The sequence below is a fragment of the Sinohyriopsis cumingii genome, chromosome 9 (genome assembly GCF_028554795.1).
Source record: "Sinohyriopsis cumingii isolate HCF-2022 chromosome 9, ASM2855479v2, whole genome shotgun sequence".
Taxonomy (NCBI): Eukaryota; Metazoa; Mollusca; class Bivalvia; order Unionida; family Unionidae; genus Sinohyriopsis; species Sinohyriopsis cumingii.
Genome location: NC_142969.1, coordinates 97,907,689 through 97,931,841, shown reverse-complemented (window position 1 = coordinate 97,931,841; position 24,153 = coordinate 97,907,689). Strand labels below are relative to the sequence as shown.

Sequence of the window (24,153 nt, the reverse complement as noted above, 5' to 3'; positions counted from 1 at the left end):
ATCTTGTCCATGACTTTGGAAGGGGTCAGTTCTGCGGGTCTGCTAAACTCGATCCAAACAGGGGATTTCAAACCGTCGTGATCTATGGATAGTGTCAAGCGATCGTCTTCTTTGGCTTGACATTGTCGCTTGAGTGCGGTGAGCAAAGAATCCCACATCTCGGTGATAAACCCTTCTGCTTTCTCCAAGGGTACGTCGGCCTTGAAATCTTTAAACTTCACCGTGTAGGTGTAAGCCGTGGTTCTAAATTTTCTAGAGGAGCGCTTTTCCGTCTCTCGAATGGAATAGTATTTTTCAGGGTTGACTAAGGGTAGTGAACTTGGTTTAGAGGGTTCGGATTCTGGTTCAGTCATGTCCTCTTCAAAATCACTGGCATGAATTTGTGCCAAGATTTCAGCCCTGGTACGGGGCGATAGATCACGTTTCTGCCTCTTAATTTCTTCTTCTTCTTCTTTCTTCTCGAATGAATGGGATCGTTTCATCTTGAGTGCAAAACGTCAAATGACTCAAGTTTAAACACCATAGACTAATTTATAGTCTTGGCAAACCAGCGTATATAAAAAGGGTGTGTGTCTTGTCCTTTCACTATTCATTTCACTCTCAAGCCGAGCACAACGATGGAAGAGACTACCCAGATGGAACGTTTCGTCAGAGCTTTGCGAAGGGTCATTAGAAAATTCTCTTCAGACCAGCCGACGGACTACTCTCCTTCCTTTAGAGATAAAAGTCAAGATACTTGCTATATCTGTCAGAAGAAAGGGCATTGGTCTTCAGAGTGTCCAGACCGTCAAAAAAGAAAAAAAAAAAAACAGGGGCTAAAAAAGTCAAGATACCTGTTATTATTGTAAAGAAAAAGGACATTGGTCTCCAGATTGCCCGAAAAAGAAACAAGAGGAGTCAGAAGAAAAGAAGGATTCTTCAGAAGAAGAGAGGGATTCTTCGGAAGAAGAGAGGGATTCTTCGAAAGAAGAGAGGGATTCTTCAGAGGAAGAAAGAAGACAATTATATTTAAAAGAGGCAAAGAAACAGGAGAAGAAAAGAAGAAGGGAAGAAAATGAGGAAAAAACGGTGAAGAAATTCAAAAAACAGAGAGACTAAATAATGAGAAAGAAGAAGTGTACGAACTTTTTAAAGTGTTCTGTGGTGAATTGTGAATTGGATTGTAAAAAATGGATAAAAGAATACATGAATGATATAAGGTAAGTGTCTTTGAGTTTTGATTTTAAAATAAGAAGCTACACTCAAGCACTCATACACAGACACGTACTATAAGGGTAAAATGGGTGGGGTTTATTTTTGAGTTATTGGCAAATTGAAATTGTATTTCTTTTCGAGAAATGTGGGTGGCCCTGAAAAGGGCCTTTTTTCTTTATGGTGTAGAAGTGAGTTTAACCAATCAACTTTAACTGCCTTAAGCCTTTGCCACGGCCAAGGCCTACTTCTGATGATTGGGTTGAAATCACTAAGGGTGGTAGGACAGGCTTAGTCACAGGGTTGGCGTGTTTAGCTCGGGAAGGTCGTATTCTCTTCGGTCGTGATAAAGAAGTCTGATACATTTGTTTCAGACTTCTTAACTCCGCTAAAATGTCCAACAGTACCGTAGCCGTTTGATTTTCACCCTCTTGTTTCTTTGCTGCTACTTCTTCTTGCTGTTGTTGCTGTTGTTTTTTTCTAACCTCTTCTTGTTGCTGTTGCTGTTGCTGTAGGAGAAAAGCTTGTTCCGCTTCCTTTTGTCGTTGTATAAATTTCTCCAATTCTTCTTTCTGTCTCTGTCTAAAATTCTCCACTTGCGGTAATGAAGAAGGTAACGAAGGTTCCGGAACAAATTCTTGCGAGGTAAGAAAATCCACAAAATCCCAATGTACCTCTTCTGAAAGTAAGTCCGGGTTCCCTTGGGCGGTCTCCCCTGCTGGTGCACCCCAATGGATCGTTTTCTGAGTTTCCGTCATGTTGAATCACTGTCGCATAGATTGACTGCACACAAGCGCTAGCGAATCTATATAGACCAACTGACGTCACAGACTGCTCTCTTCGGATTGGATGCGAGCTGACTGAATTTTGTAACGCGTGTTCGGATTGGTGAATGAACTCAATCCGTTTCAATCCTACCTCTGGCTATAAATAAGCGCAGCTCAGTGCATTGATTCACTTGTTCTCGTCGCTTCAAGATGTGGACCGATGTGCAATCTTCTACGCTTGTGTCTTCCATGATGTTTAGGACGGACATGCTCATGTATGTCAGGTCCAAGTGGACTGTTGTTGATAGGACAGATACTAGTCAATGGATGAGGAGAGTTTACATAGAAAGACAAGGATGTCTCAAGAGGGTACTTGTGTATGGACCGGCAGTTAGAAGGAGTTTAAGAAGAAGAAGAAGATGTGACAGATGCCATCTATGTTAATATTAATATTAACATAAACCCAAAGGCCCTTTTCAGGGCCAGCCATATTTCTCGAAAAGAGATAGCCTTTCCATTGCCTACCCCTTTTTTAAAAAAATTTAAAAAAAAAAAAAAAATCCCATGTTCAATTTCCCTTGACGCTATAAAGTCCCACCCTGTTTAAATTCCTTTGACGCTAAACCGTCCCACGATTTTTCTCCATGTTAATTTCCCTTGACGCTAATCTGACCCACGATTTTTCTCCATGTTAAATTTCCCTTGACGCTAATCTGACCCAGGGGTCTCTGTAATGCTAATTCCCATTGACGCTAATGTACCCCACCTTACTACTTGTAATGAATACAGAGTGCTGTATGGTGTTGCTTTGAAATCGACTCGCTTGTAATAAAGTATCCATACGTTCTTTATGCCTTTATCTTTGGAAAAGAAAAAAAATGTTGTCCACAGGCTTTTCTTAATGTGATATTACACCCGTAAGCAACGCAAAATGGCATTGTCTTTAACTCTGGCAACTCCCACTTGGGATGATGGAGTCGCTACTATGATGTCACATACCGAAAGTAACCGAATAGGAGCGGAAAGTTTGCATACGAGGTCATGGAAATTCAGCTCCTAGAAGATATGGTAATATTTAAATATTGGCATTACGGTCGCAGATGCTACTTCAGAATCAGGTTTTCTACTATAGTGCTTTTATTATAATTCTGTGTTTCTATTGTTTTCTGGTCTCCTTTAATGTCAAAAGTTCCATGAACTCTATGGGCTAAATACACATTAGAAAAATATGTTCCAGGATATAATTATTGTGGTCCTGGTACTGGATTTGATATTCGACTTGATAACCAAGATCAACCAAAACCGGGCGAATATCCAATAAACAAAATTGATAAAGCGTGTCATATTCATGATGTTGCGTATAAAAGCAATGATTTACAAAAGAGACATATTGCAGATGTGGAATTAATTCATGCATTAAATTCCATAAAAGATTTATCTTTTAAAGAGAAATTGACTAGATGGATAATAAAATCTGCAATGAAAAGTAAACTAGTATTCGGAGCCGGTAATTAATCAACCAATTATTGAAATAATGGAATCAATTTATTATAGCCCAAGGGGATATTGGAAAGGTAGAGCAGCAACTAGTAAACTTGCTCTATGCAGCAAATGCTACACGTTATGCAGCCGCAAATTGGTTAGCACGACAGGCAATATGGCAGATTTAACCACCACCACCTAAAAAAATTCAGCATGCACGTTTGATGTCAGCATTCCTAATACAGTTCATCAGGCAGATATTTTGTTTTTACCACATGATGCTATTAAAATTGGTAGACGTCAAACAACGTGCAAATACGCATTGACTGTCGTTGATGTTACAAGTAGATATAAAGAAGCATAGCCACTACCAACGAAAACAGCTGTTGAAGTTGTATCTGATTTTGAGCGAATTTATCAACGAGGACCCATACGATGGCCACGAATATTACAAATTGATCCTGGCAAGGAATTTCTTGGTGCAGTATCATCTCCGATGAAAAAACATAATGTCGAAATTAGACGAGGACATACCACATTTCATCAGGCAATTGTTGAACGATTTAATCGAACGATTGCTGAGCGGTTATTTGGATATCAATATGCGAAGGGAATAATTCAAGATATGAGATCCCGCGAGTGGGTTGCAAGATTACCAAAAAGTGATAGCTGTATTAAATAATGAAATTACTGGAACAACTGCCACGAAACCTATTAATGCGATTACACACAAATATACCAATAAAACGAAATGATTGTTCAAAACAACCAGTACTTAATGTTACTGTGAGGTATTTATATGAACCTGGTGAACTTGAAGGTGGTGAAAAGAAGAGCGACTCATCCTATTTGGAGTGTAACGACACATAAAATATCTAGTGTGGTAAGATCCACTGGTAGACCTGTAATCTACAGATTAGATTCAACTGCTCTTCAACGTGGATTTGTGTGTGAACAATTACAAGTAATTCCTGAAGACACACAATTACCACCGCATTCACTTTTGTAAACTAGCACCTCTACGCCGATTACATTCAAGACAGGTCAGCATTACATTTTCGCGTGTATGACCAAACTTACTATTAATTATGTCTACATTAAACTATCTTGGATCATTATTCGAGTATCGCCACAACAATACTGTATTACAGCTCGCACAATGATTATTTTGATGTTGTTTCAGCATCACTGAAAATTCAGTATCAAGGTCAAAGTTGCGCTTATCTTTTTGTCACACTGTTTTTAATTAACTAATTTTTTTCTTGTTAAATCATTGTCAATAAAATCGCCAGTGGTTTCTGTAACGTCTTTTATAACCCTCTGCAATTATGATATTTTTCTAACTCGAGACACTGCGAGATAACTAAATTTGACCATTCGATACAATCATCGATAATCCAAACTCAGAAATAGTTTACCCCTGAGATGAATGAATCGCCATCGCGTATTCTAGCGTCCACGGCGTTTTGTCCATTTTTAGCGCATTCTCAACAACATTGATATCAACTAAAACAATATCATTTAATACAAGATTTTATTTCTCGAACGATCCTGGTATATCAACATTGATATTCTGCCGTCGCGTATCAACCGGTCGATAATACAATGGTACGGGTAGATTTGACAATATTTTTTTATGTAATATAAATAATTGTTGTTGAAGTGTATCACGAACTATCTTTCTACTTGCAGCTATCAGACCATTTGGTCTCCAAATATTCCAAAAGTTGTTCATGGGAACTTCTGAAATTATATCACGCATTATTACACACTGACCTTTATTTGGTTGTAGGCTGATTGATTTTTTAAACTCTCTTAATTCTGGATCAAGTGCTTTATGATCATCAGTTATTTCTTCATAATAATCAACACAATTCTTTAGCCATTTGTGTGGAGATAATCCAACAAAACGTGGTGGTTGACCATGATCGCCGCACATTATTACAGCAGTATATTTTGTCAATAAATAATCAAGAAATGTACATATTTCATCCCAGATGATAATCTTTGGAATGTATTTTTCGCCCATTCGACCAGGAGTCCATTTAGCTCCATTCCATCTAAAGAATCTATGATAAGTGCATGATTTAATACTTCTTTCTCACATTTCTCTTGCGAGTCTGTGTGTAGGGGTTAAAACGATCATATCAAAATTCCGAAATTGATCAATCACACGAGTTGTTTTACCATAATTCCAGGTACATTGAGATAAACTGTTTAATGTCTAGCTACGGGATCATACACTGACGGTGCAAATGATAGCTTTAATGTCTGCTATTTACTGCAATAAATATCTTTAATGGAAATGTCGGCTGATTCAGAATAATCGAGTATATTTTCTTCTTTTAATCTCCATTCACCCCATGATGCATAAGTGTCAAAATTTAATTTTTACAACAATCCTGAATATTTTTTATTGATAGAAAACGAATCTGTAGCGACTCTGACAGCAAACTTAGAAACTCCATTTATCATCGATAATAGATGTATCAGAACATACGCGAGCATTGAAGATCTTAAATGAGTAAATTGTGGTGACTCACCGTCCATATAACTTACAACTGTACCTAATTTAGTTCCATTTGGCAAGAAAGCTATTTCTCGACTTATAAACGTATTTTTCTTCGTTGTATCAGCGATTATAAAATCTAACTTAGCATCGGATATAATCAATCTTGTACTATCTCGTTTATGATCGTATGCCCCTCGTTGTGTGAATTTACCAATTATTCTTTTGCCGAGATATTTTGCAATTATATTTTCATAATCGGTTGTATCAGGATTTTCATCATCATAATATGTCTTTTGTTGTGGTAACCAAACTTCTTGATGCGGACGATATGATGTAATTGCTTCACTTATTGTCAAAAATATCCGTATTTTTACTTCGAGCGTATATCGTAATAATACCGTTGGCGCCCACATGTTTTCCCAGAAAAATGTTTGCCAAACCAAGCATAACAAATAAGACGAAGATCTTTAGCAAACTCGAATGGCTCAATACAGGTAAATCCAGTCTTTTCAAAATCTGGTAATGGCCTATTTATCGATACTCTGGTCATATCGTGTGTGGGATGACCGAATCTTTTAAAATATGCAGAACACTCTCCCATTCCAAGAAAACTGTTGGGATAACACTGGACAACAAATTTTTACAAAAGTCATGTTACTGAAATAAAATTAGTCAATTCTTATCAATTTTTATGTGCTGAACACGAATATGACAGTCAAATTGCAAAATTGGCTCTAGTTTTTTTGTAATCTGCAAGAAATTAATGTTTACATAACGAAATGCATTCCAATAGTAAAAGGTCAACTGTAATAGCCTACCTATAAAAAATCAAGTCATTGACTACATCTTAGATTTCTTCGCCTGTCTCTTGTACAGCTGTTCGGGAGCATCTCTGAGGAGTGTCCAGCAGTAGTCAGCCAGCATTGTAGTGGACCATTTTCCCTGGTATCTTTGTTCCATTGTTGCGATATCTTGATGAAAACGTTCGCCGTGTTCATCACTAACAATACCACAGTTGCTAGGAAAGAAATCCAAATGGGAATGAAGGAAGTGAATCTTTAGAGACATATTGCAGCCAAGTTTCTTATACTTCATCAACATGTCTTCTACTAGTTCCTTATAGTTTTCTGCCCTAACATTTCCGAGGAAGTTTGTAGAAACTAGGCGAAAAGCATTCCATGCTTGTTTCGCGTCACCTTCCAGCAAGTTGTTGAACCGGTCATCTTTGAAAAGCTCTCGAATCTGAGGACCCACAAAAACTCCCTCTTTAATCTTTGCTTCGCTGAGTCGAGGGAATTTTTCATGCAGGTATCGGAATGCTGGCAAAGTCCGGTCAATGGCTTTCACGAAGTTCTTCATCAAACCTAGTTTGATGTGAAGGGGTGGTAGCAAGATTTTCTGAGCCTCAACCAGAGCTGGGTGTTGGATATTCTTCTCTCCAATGGCTACATTCTGCCTGTGAGTCCATTCCTTCCTCATGTAGTGCATTTCCCTTGCTCGGCTATCCCACTCGCATAAGAAACACATGTATTTTGTATGTCCTTGCTGCAGTCCCATTAAAAGGGCAACTACCTTCAAATCACCACAGAGGTGCCAGCTGTACTTGTTATACTCAATGGAATTCAGTAGCTGCCTTAAGTTATCGTATGTCTCTTTCATGTGGACAGCATACGCTACTGGAATAGATGGAAGAATGTTTCCATTGTGCAAAAGCACAGCCTTGAGACTCAGTTTCGAAGAGTCCACAAATAGTCTCCATTCTTGTGGGTCATGAGTGATTTTTAAAGCATTCATGAGGCCCTCAATATCGGAACAGAATATCAGATTACTTTCCTTTCTGAAGAAAGGCTCCAATTGCTGGTGGCGCTTTCGATATGCAGTAATTGTGACATCTTCTTCTAGAAGATTCCATTGTTGGAGTCTTGATCCTAGCAATTCTGCCTTGTTCTTTGATAAGTCCAAATCACGAATCAGGTCATTTAGTTCTTCCTGTGTTATTCTGTGTGGGGTTGATGATGCACCACAGTGAAAATCTGGATCACTGCATGCTGATGGACCAGGAGAAGAACAGGTCGACTCACCTTTGTCTTCGTCAGATGAATCAAGAGAATATTCTGCTGGAGGTTCTGGAATAGGAAGTCCCTCACCATGTGGAACTGGTCTCAATGCAGACGGAATGTTTGGATAGACTATTCTCGACTTCTTTCGCTTCGTTATTCCGCCGGAAAGAGGAGGAACCAAGCAGAAGTAACAGTCATTTAGGTGGTTGCTTGGCTCTCTCCACACCATTGGGACTGCAAACGGCATTGATGACCTTTTGCAATTCAACCACTGTGAAAGCTGTGTTGTACATGTAGCACAGCATATATGCGGAGCCCAAGGCTTGTCTTGGTCACCAACCTTGCATCCGAAGTAAAGATGATATGCCTTCTTCACTTGAGAATTGATACTTTTCTTCTGGTTGGCAAATGTCACTTCCCCACAAATATAGCAAAAATTGTCCGCGGTATTAACACACTTTCGAGGCATTACTGTTCTTTATTGTACGTAAATGGATAAAATAATAAGTTTTATGTAACAGTAGCTTGAACTGTCTCGCACAACGTCTAAAATATTTTAAATGCTGAACCTATCTGATTGGGCTTTATATAGTACACTGCTTACGTCAGCTTCAGCAGCCGCCTGGCATTAGTATAATAGGCCTACACATGTATAGTACACTGCTGACGTCAACTTACTTCAGCAGCCGCATGGCATTAGTATTGCATTGCATCAGAAAATGATGCAATCAACTGTGGATGATGTGAGCATGATGGTATTATGCAATGTTACATCATTATTCCGGATGTTGCTGCAGTCCTACTGGAGAAATTTACACAGTGAAACATAGAAAATGAGGTATATGAATATCTTCAAAACGAGAGCCAATACAAATTTTTCACGGTTATATTCATGTTCGGCACACCAAAATACTACAGATTAGGGCCTTTTCAAGTCAGTAATGATTTCACTGTTGACCAGTGTAATATACAACCATATCAACCGAAATAACATCGCTGTGATCGTATTTAGTATTGCATAATCCACGTGTCCGTATTCGACACAAATCGATATTATATCATTAATAAAATCAAGCCGAGTTAGTTTCCGCGAATTTTTCTCTCTAGCAAAATGAGCCGCAACTAAAGGAACAGTAAAACAATTTCTGAGTAATTGTTCAGTTTCATTGGTATATTTTGATGCAAGATATTTCATTTTTGTATGAAGAGAATCTGTTCGATAAATCTCACCATTATAATTGATCAAATTTATTATTGTCTTAGATCTAGATATTTCCGTCTGGTGTAATCAATTCATCGTCGTCTTAAGAACTCTGAAATAACCATACTGATACGGGATCGTTCTTTTTTTTCGTTTTTTTCTTTTGGTAATAAAATCAAAAATATCTATTTAAAATTGGTACTGCATTAGTCCACGCATGCGCATTAGGATGAATAATTTCAATCGAAGCTTCTTTTGATTTATATTCTGATTCGTAAAAAATCTCTCCCGTTATCTTTTTACTGATATTAGGAATTTTAGCGGTTTTTTTTTCCAGCTCAGCGACATCTTTGATAGACGCTCCGGTATCTTTAAATATTTATCCCCATTCGTATATTATTTTACGTCTTTTATCTGTTAGACCGTTTTCGCAAGTCAAAACGGTAAAATGTTCTGTTACTCGTTCAGCTACACAATTTATTTTTGAAAATTTCATTGGCTTCAGATTAACGCTGGGTTTTTCATTTATCGGATAAATTCCATATATAACCGCGGTTACAGAATACGTTCTTTCATAATATGGTTTGTCAATAAAAGTCAACATTCCTGTTTTGGAATTTTTACTAGGTATGGAATTTTTTCGTTATGAAGGACAGGGTCACATTTGTCACGGATAATCCAATTGACTGTTTCTGCTAGTACAACAAATTTTTACTTTGAAAGGATATTTTCGATTGTGGAGATAATTAATGATAGCTGCCGCTCGTTTGTCGTTCATCGTAGCATCGACACCATCGGTGGTTTTGAATGTTGACCACACATAAGACGCGCTATCTTTGTGAAATTTTGTCTTGGCGTCATGAATTTTATTAATCAAACTTTTATTCCTCGGATCAACCAAATCTTTTATCGGTAAGTCAGGGTATTAAGAAGTTATCTCTCTTATGTTTGTTAACTATGTATTTAATTTCTTTTTTGGTCATTGTTCAGTAATTAATTAATTATGGTACTACTGTCAATTTATCATTCCAAACTGATTTATGTCGATGAGAAACGAAAAAGTTATCGTGAGGGTTTGTAGATGGAAAGTATGAAACCCACTTTTTCTACTACTCCAAGAGAGTTGTTGTTGTTTTGATGTTTAACGCCATTTTTCAGCACACGATAGGCTATACATGGCGGCCAGTATTAATGGTGGAGGAAGAACCCGGGAAAACCCCTGAAAGAACCACCGACCCAAGAGAAGCTACTGGCAAGCTTTCTCATATATCCAAATTGGCTGAATCAGAGACTCGAACCACCGCAAACAGAGGTGAGATGGCAGTGATCCGTAACGAAGAGCGCTTTAGTTGACTCGGCCACTCGGGGTTACCTACTCCAAGAGAGAGAGAGAGAGGGAGAGAGAGAGAGATGTAATTCTGTAGTATTTATTTCTTCCTACCCCCATTTTTCTACTACTTCCAAGAGATATAATTCTGTACGAAGGGAGATAACCCTCCTGTCCTTGACAGTTATTTAGCGGTTACCTCCCTTTCTTAAGGCCAATGACCTGACGGGAAGAGAGATACTTCTGTAGTATATACTTTTGCGTAGATCGTATTTAATGTTTTCATGGTAATTGTTTAATTAACTGTTTGATAATTAATATCGGTGAAGTAAGATAATTGTATAATAGTTCAAATCAGTAGAAGGATAATTAAGTTTTTTAATTTGCAAGCGAAATCAAGACAGAGCTACATGTATATTACGACAGATACGTTACGGTGAAATAAATCTGATATATATGTATATGTATATATATATATATATATATATATATATATATATATATATATATATATATATATATATATATATATATATATATATATATATATATATTTTTATATATATATATATATATATATATATATATATATATATATATATATATATATATATATATATATATATATATATATATATATATATATATATATTACTAAACAGAAATAAATTCACGCTGTATTTCTCAGTACTGCAGCACTGGTTACTTTATACTAATTTCTGAAACGTATATCTGTCAGATTGGAACGTGGCGTAATGCTAAAGCATAGAACTTTAGCATGATACTCGAGGTCTGGCGATCGAGTGCCATAACTGACAACTGTCGATGGTTACGAATATTTCGCGATTTTTTCCTATATAAATTTGGGGTCTTGAAAAAAACACACCTCCCCACCATATCACCACGTAGTGGGAGATATTTTGTACCCTCCCGAGGTTGATTGGGGTTAGGGGCGTGTGTGTGTGCAGAAATCTGTTAAGCTGGTTATTCTCACTAGAAAAATATCAATTTAGCAAACTAAAAAAAATTCAATTTGGCTATTCCCACTAGACAGACGTCACCTTTGACGTCTTTACAATGCTGTAAATATGCTTCTATATGTATTTGTGCCCTCCTCAAAAACGTTCAATATGACCTAATATTGATTTCTTAAATATATATTTTATAATATATATAATAACATTAGTTTTGAAAATATTTATGCTATTATTTCTGCAATAAAAATATTTTTAAAAAAGCAGACATAAATATTCATCTTGATACTGAAAAAATTATATCCGATTTTGATTAATTGGTTAAAAATACACATGAAAGAATGTTACAATCTTTATTAACAGTGATGGATTTAGAAGTATAAAATTCGTTTCGCTTTCTATCGTAATTAACAATATTAAATCAAAATTATCTAGGGAATATGAAACAAATCTAAATACAAGCGTGAGACAACTGAAATTTTTTATATCAGATATTGAAAATGAAAACACTGTCACTTCTGAAAGAAGTTAAAGTAGCGATGAAAACTGAGAATCAGAATAAAAAATATTCAGTTGTAATATGTATATTTTATATTTTAAAGTTGATCGAGTTTAATGCAGGAATATACACAATTATACGTGATCATAGAACTATGTTATCGCCGCAGTTGATTTAATTGTTCCTGGGTCAATGAAAAGTAATCGTTGCCGTATTTATCAATAATTATATCAACACTAAATTGTTCTGTGCTGTCTGGAGACTGTGTGTCATTATTGTTTTTATGGCATTTTCAAGTACCTCCCCCTTGTCATGTATGAAAATTCTCTCATGTTGGTATGTTATTACATGATTTAATTAATCGCAAAATCGTTTAGATCTTACATATATATTTAAATTCAGGCTTTTTCTTTCTTAAATCAATTAAGTGTCCGGACTGATCAGTAAGTTTGAAATGCACTCTTGATAATAACGAATTATGAGTACGTAGATAAACAGGATTAATAGGTTCTTGTACAATCAAGTATCCAGGAGGTACTTGCTGAGTACAAGAATGTATCCTTGTTGAACTTAAGTTGATTTTTCAAGATCTATTTGATAACTACCATGAATTAAGTCACATACAAGATTGACTGCAATCGTTGAGGTTATATTAACGATTCCTGGTGAAATATGACGACCATCACAATACGGATTATTATTGTGCTTAAGAAGAGATACTGGTGGCGATACTTTTTTCATGACTCGACGAGTTTAGAAAAGTTTTCATTGATAGGATGGTTAAGTGATCTTTATAGTCCGTCGGTTTCAAATCCTGGAAGCATAAATTTTAGTAAATCTGCTTCAGTCATTTTATAATGATTAATATATAATTGTCTGATATTTGCTATTTGTTTACTTGTTATATCGTAAATACTAGCATTTGTTATTTCGATAATAACTCGATTAGTAAATTCAATATCCGGTACACTTTGATTTAAATTCTGTATCGTTTCAATGATCTTCTTTTTTAGATCGTTATTAGGGTATTTCAGAATATAATTTTTAAATAATTGCACTAATGCCGTGATTGTAGTTCTATGTTCAGCTTCAGTTTCATCAACCAATGATCTGAAATCCTTTTCATAAACAATATGATCTGAAGTACTGCTATCAAAATAGATAACTGAAAACGGTGTTTTAGGAAATAATCTACCGTCAGAAGTTTTAATACGATCATCTGCATTATGATCACGCCACGGATATCCATCTCGATATTGTGGAGTCGTTATAAAGAAATCATTTAACTTTGGTTCTAGTGGTCCATGATACTCTGGCGGGATTTCAGGCCATGCTACAACAGATTTGATTCATGATTGATATATATCTACAACGTAATCTGTCGAATTTATCTCTATCGCGGATGATAAAGTTGGTTCGTGAATTGTTATAGCTATTTTTGCTTCTCTTTCGGCTATAGCTTTTATTCTAAGTTGAAATTAGTCATTGATTTGTTCGATTCGGTAGTTACGTGTAGGAATAGAAACAACATTCTAGTCTGGTGTGCCATCATTTTTATTTTTATTTGCAAATACAAGTGAATTATTCGCCTGTAATCCACCAAATGATTTTGAACTGATATTTGGCCAGCTATAATATACTCGTAAATGTGCTAGCGCGATTTCTTTCACTGAAATTGCAGTTGGAAAGTTAACACTAACTTTTGGATTAATTGAGTTTACTGATATCACTGTCGTTTTTGACGGAGTCGCATTCGTTACGATTTGTTGTGGTAGCTCGCTTGGGAATGTCATTGTTATTTAAATCCTGAGTTTCTAAATCAATTACTGCCATTGCTTCATTGTAGATTTTGATCATCTCCGTGAACTCAAAATCTATTTTTCCATCACTAAGGCTCGTTGATAATAATGAGGATAATTTGGTGTATACTCACGTCGCTGTATGTAATCATGCAATTTTGCATTTATGCACGTCCGTATCTTTTGTTGTTGCAATGATATTGAGAACACCGGCAATCGTTACTGTAGGTGAAACACACATTGTTACAACTGATGGTGCCATCATTGTTATTGTTGATAGTAACACGCCGGTTACAATAATAACAGCAGACGCTGAATAAACAATTATATCAACAATAACTACACGTCTGAGATATTTCTTTATTTTAACTACATTCTCGTCAACGATATTTTTCAATTTTGTTTGCCGCTCACGTGTTTGATTGTACCTAAAGTTTTGAACGTCGATTAAAGTGCTCGTTATATTTTACTTAGGAACCAATTCAGGTGTTTCATCTACAAATTCCAGACACTAGTAAGATATTACGGTTAATTTTGTATCAGCTGCTTCCAGTATAAATATTTATTCGTTCCCTTTATTTTATATGATAGTCACAACTCCAGAAACATTATCGGTTGAATGATACCAGGGATACGTAGCAAATATCTTAAGTTTTGCAGCGCTGAACACAGACAACCTATACTCGCCAGTGACTTCTGCAGTATATTTGATGGTGTTAGTTTGCTGTGCTCATGTTGATAATCCTGATGACACTGTGCATACTTTGTTATTAATCTGCGTTGGGGGGATTTAATCAGATTAAATGTTTTTTAACTATCTGAGGAATCTCACTTATGACATATTCTAGCTTTTTCTAATCATTTCAATATCACCAATGTTTGTGTTAATATCAACGAGTTTTACGTCAACAGTCAACGTACGTCCAAAGAAATCATTTGAGATTTCATTAAGTTTTTGAAAGTTGCTATGAAATCTTGTAAACGTGTTTACGTCAGCGTCATACTCAGCTCGTAGCGTTGACAATTTAGTATCTACTGTATTATAGTTATTATCTACATATGTTTTTGTTGCAGCATCTTCATCAGATGTTGGGTCTCTTAAAACAACTAATTTCCGTTCATGTAGATTTCGCCTGTCATTGTATCACAGGTGTTCCGCAAACGATTAGCAACACTTCTTGCAATTTCATTTTTAATAGTTGCAAATGATATATCTGAGTCTCTGATTCTACCGCCGTCAATAAATACTGGAATGTTATCCGTAGTAGCACCAATAACTCTACGAACTATATCATACCATTTGACGTTGCTCGTCTTTAAAACACCGTATTTATCCTGAAAAATAACAACCTCATCTCAGTCAACTCCAGAAATGTTCATAATATCAGAACTGTCTGGTCGTTTCGGTAATTGGTCACGCATAAAAACACCTCTAAAATGTTTTATATTTAATTTTTTAGCAGCATCAAGTAAATCAAAATTTGACATTGGACGGATTAACGATTTGTTCCTGGAAGTCTCAGACCTTTCTAGTATCGATAAGGGGTTCCCGGTAATATAGACCCCTTCCCTTTCTTTTATATCCCTGTCCTATTGCTTTCGTTAATGCTATTCCAGCGGCTATTCCAACAGTACCAAGTGCAGCTGCTTTTGTTATAGCTGGGGCTGCAGCAGATATTAATGCTGGTATAGCTGAAAGAAGTGGAAATATATCACCTGTTTTAATTTAATAGCACTCGGAGAAAGATGACGTTGAACTCCGGTTTTTGATTCTAAAGCCTTATAAAAATGTTTAAGTTGAGTCTTGGTTAATGATACTTTGTTTGGTCCACCACTAGAAATTTGATCTTTCTTAGTGATATTTTTATTCCGCATTTACTTGCAAATTTTGATTGTAATTTTTTCACTTGACCGGAAGTGAATTTGTTTGCCCTAGTCCTTCTTTTCATTAAAGAAAATTATATAGCTGTTAAAATTAAAATTGCTTTTTATCGCAATGACCTTAATACTAGGGAATTTCATAAAACTGTAAACTATTTAATAAACAAATATATACATAGAATTGTTTGAAAGACACTTTTTCTGTGCACTGTGATTTCACTGATAAGAACTGCTAATACGTTAACTTCATCTGGGAGAAATGATAAATATAAGCATGACTAAAACAATTCAGTTTAATTCAATAGGGTAGTATCATAAAGAATACATTTTAAAAATATTACAAAGACTGCGTGGTTGTAAAATGCTTTATGTGGGACTTTGAACATAAACTCAACACCGTAATTATAAAATGCTGAAAGAGGAAGGATAGGCAAATATACATAATCTTCGTAATAAATTACTCTGGAAATAATAATCTCTTCTTTTAAACGCTTCATCAACAAATTTGGCTGGTGATCATATTATTTTCTTACTTCTAGAAATTAAAAATTTCAATGTACTTGTACATGGATGGTATATTTTAGAAGAACTTTCGAATTAGGTTTATGCTCAAGCATACTTAAGTAAAATGATATTTATATTAACAGAGCATGCAAAATCTTTCATTTCTTTCGATTCTGTTAAATCCATATTGAAACTGGAGATATTCAGATTATTGGAAGACACTCGAAGTTTTGTCAAAGCTGGTCGATGTTTATGGTTACGCAAGTATTTGAAATGATCTTCGAATCGGATGTAGGTCTTTTATGTTTATTTATATAGACAGTTTGTTAGAATTTTTTAATTTATTTTTCCAGTTTGATAGAAAAGCATCTGTAACTCTTTGTTTCAAAATTGAAATGAAATTGGAGATATTTACAGAATCAGGAAACATCCACACTTCACCCAATGCAAATCTGTTTAAAGTCTCTTTTAGGAGTGCAATCCAGCTAATGCTATTAATATATTAACATTCAACACATAACTGCCTTTATCCACTGCTCATCATACTATTTGCAGATGTTTTAATTCAAAACCAATGTTTAATTAACTTAACCAGCCTTAAATGTTTAAGTTGAATTCTTCCATGTTCACCATATGCACCGAAGTCAGAAGTGGATATTTCTACATTTATCAAATATCTTAATAACTTTCGTTGTAATGGTTAAATGGTGTCAGCTTGGTGGACGTCCCATATCTCTGATGCGTAATTCAACACTGGAATAACATGATTATCAAAAAATGTTTCAAACATTCAATATAATATAAGTAACATTTATTTCAACAATCATTATAATTTAAGCAACATTTATTTCAAATTACAAATATCATATTCATTGCCTTTTGTGTTTTATCAGCCAATGTATGTTGAACTTTAAAGAATTTTCCATCGCTCGAGAAAAAAAAAGACGTTAAAATTAAAATTTTCCACCACATCTTCATCACTCCCGGCTGGATATATTTCATATTTCGTCTTGTACATAGTGAACCACCTTTTCTAAAGACCATAATTTTAATTTTATCAAGATTAATATTTGGATTTGATTTCTTGTATTAGTCGTATAGATTATCAATGAGCTTTTTAAACCCATAATGCTACCTGAAAATGAAACTAAATCGTCAACAAACAACATCACCAATAAAGAGAACTCGTCGAACTTTATTCATATATCTCCTGTGGATTGTAATATTTCCTGATCTTCAATAAATAAAGAAAATAGTACAGGTGGTAGCACTTCACCTTGTATCAAACCTAATCCGTATTCAAAAAGACACTTCGAATACCCCAGTGTGTGACACGTGATTTAACTACACCGAACTTAGACCGCAGAAAATTTAACATTTTGCCATTTACACCTTATCTAGAAACCTTCAATCACATACCATTTCTGTCATCACTACCACATGCCTTCAGCGAATACTGATTAATAATAAAGTATTGGTTTCCACAGCAACCTCTAGCATATTATACACAAAGATATTTTTATAATAAATAGATGACATCATTTTAAGAAAAGAAATTCGACACATTTACAGGCTGAAATTAAATCGCAGCTATATGGTACATATTATGACCGTCACTGTTTTTTAAGTCAGGAATATTGTATACTCACACAGAATTTGCAGGTCAAGTAAGCCAATAGCTAATACATTGTTTCAGATACATTCTTTTAACAACTATCAACTGACAATGCGCACAAAATCTAGCATATTTCATTGCATTGCTTCTGATTCTTAAAGGTCTTTTTAAATCATGGATGCATGGAGATCGTAACACCAGCTGAACAGTTTTCATGGACAGAACCTATTATCTATTCCTTAATCTATTAAATTATTGTTAAAAAACAAGAACAAGAAAAGCAGAACAGAATCATATGAGCAAAGCCAAACAAGGTTAATTCTCCTACAAGATAAAAGGACCATGAGTAATAAAAAATATGCCTTTATTAAGACCACGTGGTATAAAATTATCCGAGAGAATTGTGAATCTTTGAGTCTGGATATAAAGTCTAAACTATGCATAAAACAATTTCGCGTATCAACATGAAGCCGTCCGCAATCGATCTAATCCACATTTCGAATGAAAAAGAAAAAATACCTATAAAAAGGTGTACTTCCTTCCTGCATGTATAAAATGCGATACAAATCTTATGTGAATAAAGCTGAAAGAACCAGCGTGAATGTCCAACGTGTTAATGTGTGTGAACTTGATAACTTCCAGAAAAGGTGTATCATGGTTTGCATGGATAGCTTATCATGATTTACGATTAGTGTATCGTGATTTGCACGGTTAGTTTATCGTGATTTGTACGATTAGCTTATTGTGATTTGTACGGTTAGTGTATCATGATATGCACGAACAGGGTATCATTATTTGCATGGCGATTGTATCATGAGTTGCACGACTATTGTATCATGATTTGAGAAGTTATTGTATCATGTTTCACACGACAAATGCATCATGATTTGCACGATAAATGTATCGTGCTTTGCACGGCTAGTGAATCATGATTTGCATGACTAATGTATCATGATTTGCATGACTAGCGTATAATGATTTGCATGACTAGTGTATCATGAGTTGCATGACTAGAGTATAATGATTTAGATGACTAGTGTATCATTAGTTGCGCGAATAGTGTATCATGATTTACACGACTAGTGTATCATGAGTTGCATGACTAGTGTATAATGATATGCATGGCTAGCGTATCATGATCTGCATGACTAGTGTATGATGAGATAGACGGCTAATGTATCATGATTTGCATGGCTAGTGTATCATGATTTGCATGACTAGTGTATCACGGGTTGCAAGGCTAGTGTATAGTGATTTGATTGGCTAGAATAGCATGATTTGCATGACTAGTGTAGCATGAATTGCACGGCTAATGCATCGTTATTTGCATGGGTAGAATATCATGATTTACATGGCTAGAGTATCATGAGTTACACGGCAAGTGCATAATGATTTGCATGACTAGAGTATCATGATCTGCATGACTAGTGTATGATGAGATACACGGCTAATGTATCATGATTTGTATGGCTAGTGTACAAGATGTGCATGACTAGTGTATCGCGAGTTGCACGGCTAGTGTATCATGATTTGATTGGCTAGCGTAGCATGATTTGCATGACTACTGTAGCATGAATTGCACGGCTAATGTATCGTTATTTGCATGGGTAGCGTATCATGATTTACATGGCTAGATTATCATGATTTGCACGACTAGTGTATAATGATTTGCATGATTAGTGTATCATGAGTTGCACGGCAAGTGCATAATGATTTGCATGACTAGCGTATCATGATTTGCATGACTAGTGTATGATGAGATACACGGCTAATGTATCACGATTTGCATGGCTAGGGTATCAAGATTTGCATGACTAGTGTATCGCGAGTTGCACGGCTAGTGTATCATGATTTGACTGGCTAGCGTAGCATGATTTGCATGACTAGTGTAGCATTAATTTTACGGCTGGTGTGTCGTTATTTGTATGGGTAGCGTATCATGATTGCATGGCTAGCGTATCGTTATTTGCACGACTAGTGTGTCATGATTTGCATGACTAGTGTATCATGATTTCCATGGCTAATGTATTTTGATTTGCATGACTAGTTTATCATGAGTTGCACGACTAGTGTATCATGATTTGCATGGTTAGAGTATCATGATTTGCATGGCTAGTGTGTCATGATTTGGATGTCTAGTGTATCATGATTTGCATGGTTAGCGTCTCATGATTTGCATGGCTAGTGTGTCATGATTTGCATGGCTAGTGTATCATGAGTTGCACAATTAGTGTACCATGATTTGCATTGTTAGCGTATCATGATTTGCATTGCTAGCATAACATGATTTTCCTGATTAGTGTATCATGATTTGCATGACTAGTGTATTATGATTTGCATGACAAGTGTATCATGAGATTCAAGGCTGTCTACAAAATAAAACATAAGCATAAATCATTTTCCAAGGAATAATTTCCAGCATTTTGGTTAGTATGTTCAGTTCTTTAGTTTTAGTTGGCTTCGTATAGCCATTACTGCGTTACGGTTCCTTGAAATGCTAATACATACATACATACATACATACATACATACATACATACATACATACATACATACATACATACATACATACACATATACATACATACATACATACATACATACATACATACATACATACATACATACATACATACATACATACATACTTTTCGAAGCACGTTATCGTTACTAATTGGATTCTAACTTATTATAGATGTATTTTTGGACAAAAATATCGGTATCAATACATCGGCATTTTTGCCGAAACCTGTTACGTATCTTCTGTAAATAGGTAAACTGCGGTCAAGTTTAAGACAAATTTCTTCTGTCAGTTTGAAATTCATAGATATACTGACAAGGAAACCGACGATAATGTGTGATTGCATATCTTTGTATTGTCTAAATGGTGATTTTGTTTTCTTTTATGATATTTGTGTATCATGGTACATTAGTGTGCATGCAGTTGTGTCGGACAAACTGAATTGAATATGAACGTCAACAGAGGTAACGGGAGCGTGAAATATAGGTCACAATCACTATGTTTTGACTGCTGGATATAGTTCTTCCCAGAGCGCGTCTACATACCAAGTTATATGATTCTGCACTATAGTGTCTGAGAAAAATGTGCTAAACGCAATGGTTAAATTGCATCACTTTGTCATTCGCAAAGGTTAAAAAACATCACCGGGTCATGCGCAAAGATTAAAATATATCACAGGGCATTCGCAAAGGTTAAAACAAATCATAAGCTCATTTAACATAGTTCATAGAGATCTAGTGTTGACTTAGGATTTAGTACTTGTAGCCACACAACTCTAAAGCCATGAGTGTTTATGTAACTGAGCTAAACACACACATTACCCGTAGTATTTAAGCAACACGCATGGACAGATTATCGAAGAGACGGATAGACAGAGATTATGAATCCAGTGGCAAGAATTACATTGCAATCGATCTCTAAAAATGATTACGCTTGTATACCTATTAGTAATTTTACAATAATAAATATTAAAGTTTAATAGCAAATGACACAGACATACACACGTATATGGTAATATTCTTTCTCCAGAATGATCCCGGGATAGTTCTTACCACTCTGTTTAATATTTGCTACGTTCTACATACAACTGCTGTAGGCCATGACTTCTATTATGGGAATCCGGAGTGAAAGTATACTTACAGGAGAGTTCGTCGTAGTGCGAGTGTGTCTGCTACCCACCAATGCCAACATATACGATTACGTCCCATCCTCTTTTGGGGATGTGCACTTAGTCGAGAGGGTAAGGGTGTTGGTGCGTGCAGACAAGGCGACGGGTGTAGTAACCTGTGGACCTGGCTTTGAATCAAAGCAGAAGAGGAATTTAAAATTCTCTAAACTGTATGGTAATAATCTTTCTCCATATATGATTTCACTTCATATTATCACGTACCCTTCAGAAGGAGGATAAAACGTTCATTTGGTAAATATTTGTAACTCTCTGTATCTTTCTCAGTCTCTTTCTATATATATATATATAAATATATATATATATATATATATATATATATATATATATATATATATATATATATATATATATATAGAGAGAGAGAGAGAGAGAGAGAGAGAGAGAGAGAGAGAGAGAACAAGGTCATTTTGTCAAATCTCAGTAAGCATTGTCATTTCAGATTCTGTTGTCTGATATATATACGGGTGTTTGGCACGCGCCAATGGTCACGTGATCATAAGGCTGATTTGCATCGGACTTGCTACTAGACACATCATTTGACTCATACGTTTTGTCGTATAAATCATTGTAATGTGTTGTCACGTGATCATATGTCCCATCCAAGCAAGGCCTCGTTTCATGCAGAGTGGTGTCGTACGTATTGTCTGCTCCATGACTGGGCTTTGTTACAAAAGTAGCAACGTAACTGTAGTTTTCCATGGTGGCGTTGACACTAACAGTCGAACTGTCATTTGGGTGAGAAGTATTAGAACTGTATGTAAAGCCAGTGTTGACCGAATGCTCAGCATTTGAGGGATTTTCCACTTTCCTCACTGTTCCTGAAAGTGTGGTCTGAAATTCGATGAAATCAGTTTTCTTTTCCTTTTGTCGCCTTGTTCTGAAAAGAAATATAAAAATCAATGAAAGCTTATTTCAGCAAAACTTATGAAACTTATTTTCTTAAACATCGTTAAAAGTAAGTAGTTGATGTAAATCACGGCGTAAACTTATATCAATAATTATGGAAAGGTTTCATAAGTATAAATGACGATGAGAGAAAATACAAATATACCAACAAACGTTTTAAATATAGAAGTTACAATTGCTAAAATATTCCGAAATAAAAGCATATGTTGTCTGATGCAAGACAGGAGTTGAACGGTAAACTTTGCCAAAGTTCTTTAAAATGTATGAACTAATGAAATGTTGCTCAATTCAAAATGACTATTTACTGAAGACGTTTTCACGTGTCTTTGAGTAACCATATGTTTTGCATGCTTTAAGCTTATCCGTTCTCTTCATGTGAATTATCTAAAGCGATATGTGCAATGTTACCTTGATGTTGAATCTATTGGTTTTCCTAGTTATCGGAGTCTGTTCAACTTAATTGTGGGGCAAGCATATACCATGCGACACATTCTATCAGAAACTATGTTAATGAATTGAAGACACTTCGTCTGCTGATTGGTTTGAATTTATACAATGTTAATGTGTACAAAAAGTTAATTTTGTAATACAAATATCTTTCTGTTACTTACTTTATGACCATATGACCATACATTCGTACCAACCTATACATTAGTACACTGTTAAAAAGTTCATCACGGAGTTCTACACCTATATTAGTACTCTGATGACAAATTCATTCTCTTTATTCTAATCAGGGTGACAAACGACCATCATCTGACGTCGAACAGGAGAAAGATCCTGAGATCTCCTGTTTGTTTCAAATGGCCATTAGTGAAACTGAAGCCACAGAAGTACCTATCTGTTATTTCATTCAAAATGGAATCTTTATGACAAAATAGAGACCTCCCGAGGCACCTGCTAGTGATTAGTGTCAGTTAACTATCAAATTGTAGTTCCAAAATCGTACAGACAGGAAATACTTAGTCTGGCCCATGAAACTCCTTTGGCTGGTCATTTAGGGATTAATAAGACTTATCACAACATCTTGAATCACTTTTATTGGCCAATAATTAAAAGTGATGTTTGTAAATAATGCAGATCTTGTCATACATGTCAAATGGTAGGAAAACCCAATCAGAAGATACCTATGTCTCATCTGTAACTTGTTCATGCATTTGATGAACCATTTAGCAAAATAATGATAGTTTGTGTAGGTCCCTTATCTAAGACCAAGTCAGGTAACCAATAATTGTTGACCATAATGTGTGGGTCAACAAGGCTTCCAGAGGCAATTCCATAGAGGAATATTAAATTTAAAACAATAGTAAAAGCTTTGATAATTTTTTTAATCAATTTGGCCTTCCCATATCTGCCCAATCTGATCAAGGGTCAAATTTTATGTCTCGAATTGTTTAGCTAGTTATGCTTCAATTTGGCGTACAGCAATTCAAGTCAAAAGTGAAATTATGATTTGACAGAACTACAGTGGAGAGATCTTTTGAGCCTGGTCTGTCTCTCTTGCTCATTTTTTGGAATTTTCTTCAGATTAGGGCTCCTGGGATCTAAATAAATTAAAGGAGTACCAGTATGTTGAGAGAGATAGCCAGGTTAATCATGCATTTGCTTCAGTTGTACCTGTCCTACTCACTGAAGATTTAAGTGAAGGAATACCATCGGATTCTACTGATTTTGGAGTGACAAATCTACGGAATTCAGAATTATGAATAATCTGGACCAGAAACT

General features: G+C 35.5%; 2 protein-coding genes across 6 annotated transcripts in view; both read right to left on the bottom strand.

Moving 5' to 3' along the window:
- LOC149792302 (MAM domain-containing glycosylphosphatidylinositol anchor protein 1-like) overlaps nucleotides 1-24,153 on the bottom strand; it is a 165,030-nt gene that overhangs the window by 63,971 nt on the left and 76,906 nt on the right. The gene's annotated exons all lie outside the window — the stretch shown is intronic.
- Nucleotides 15,973-24,153, bottom strand: part of LOC149792303 (uncharacterized) — a 40,349-nt gene continuing 32,168 nt past the window's right edge. For both annotated transcript variants that reach the window (XM_089970867.1, XM_089970868.1), the window contains exon 3: nucleotides 15,973-22,399. In XM_089970867.1, coding sequence (XP_089826993.1) covers nucleotides 21,958-22,399 — 442 coding nt within the window. In that variant the 3' untranslated portion in view covers nucleotides 15,973-21,957. The remainder of the gene's footprint in view (nucleotides 22,400-24,153) is intronic.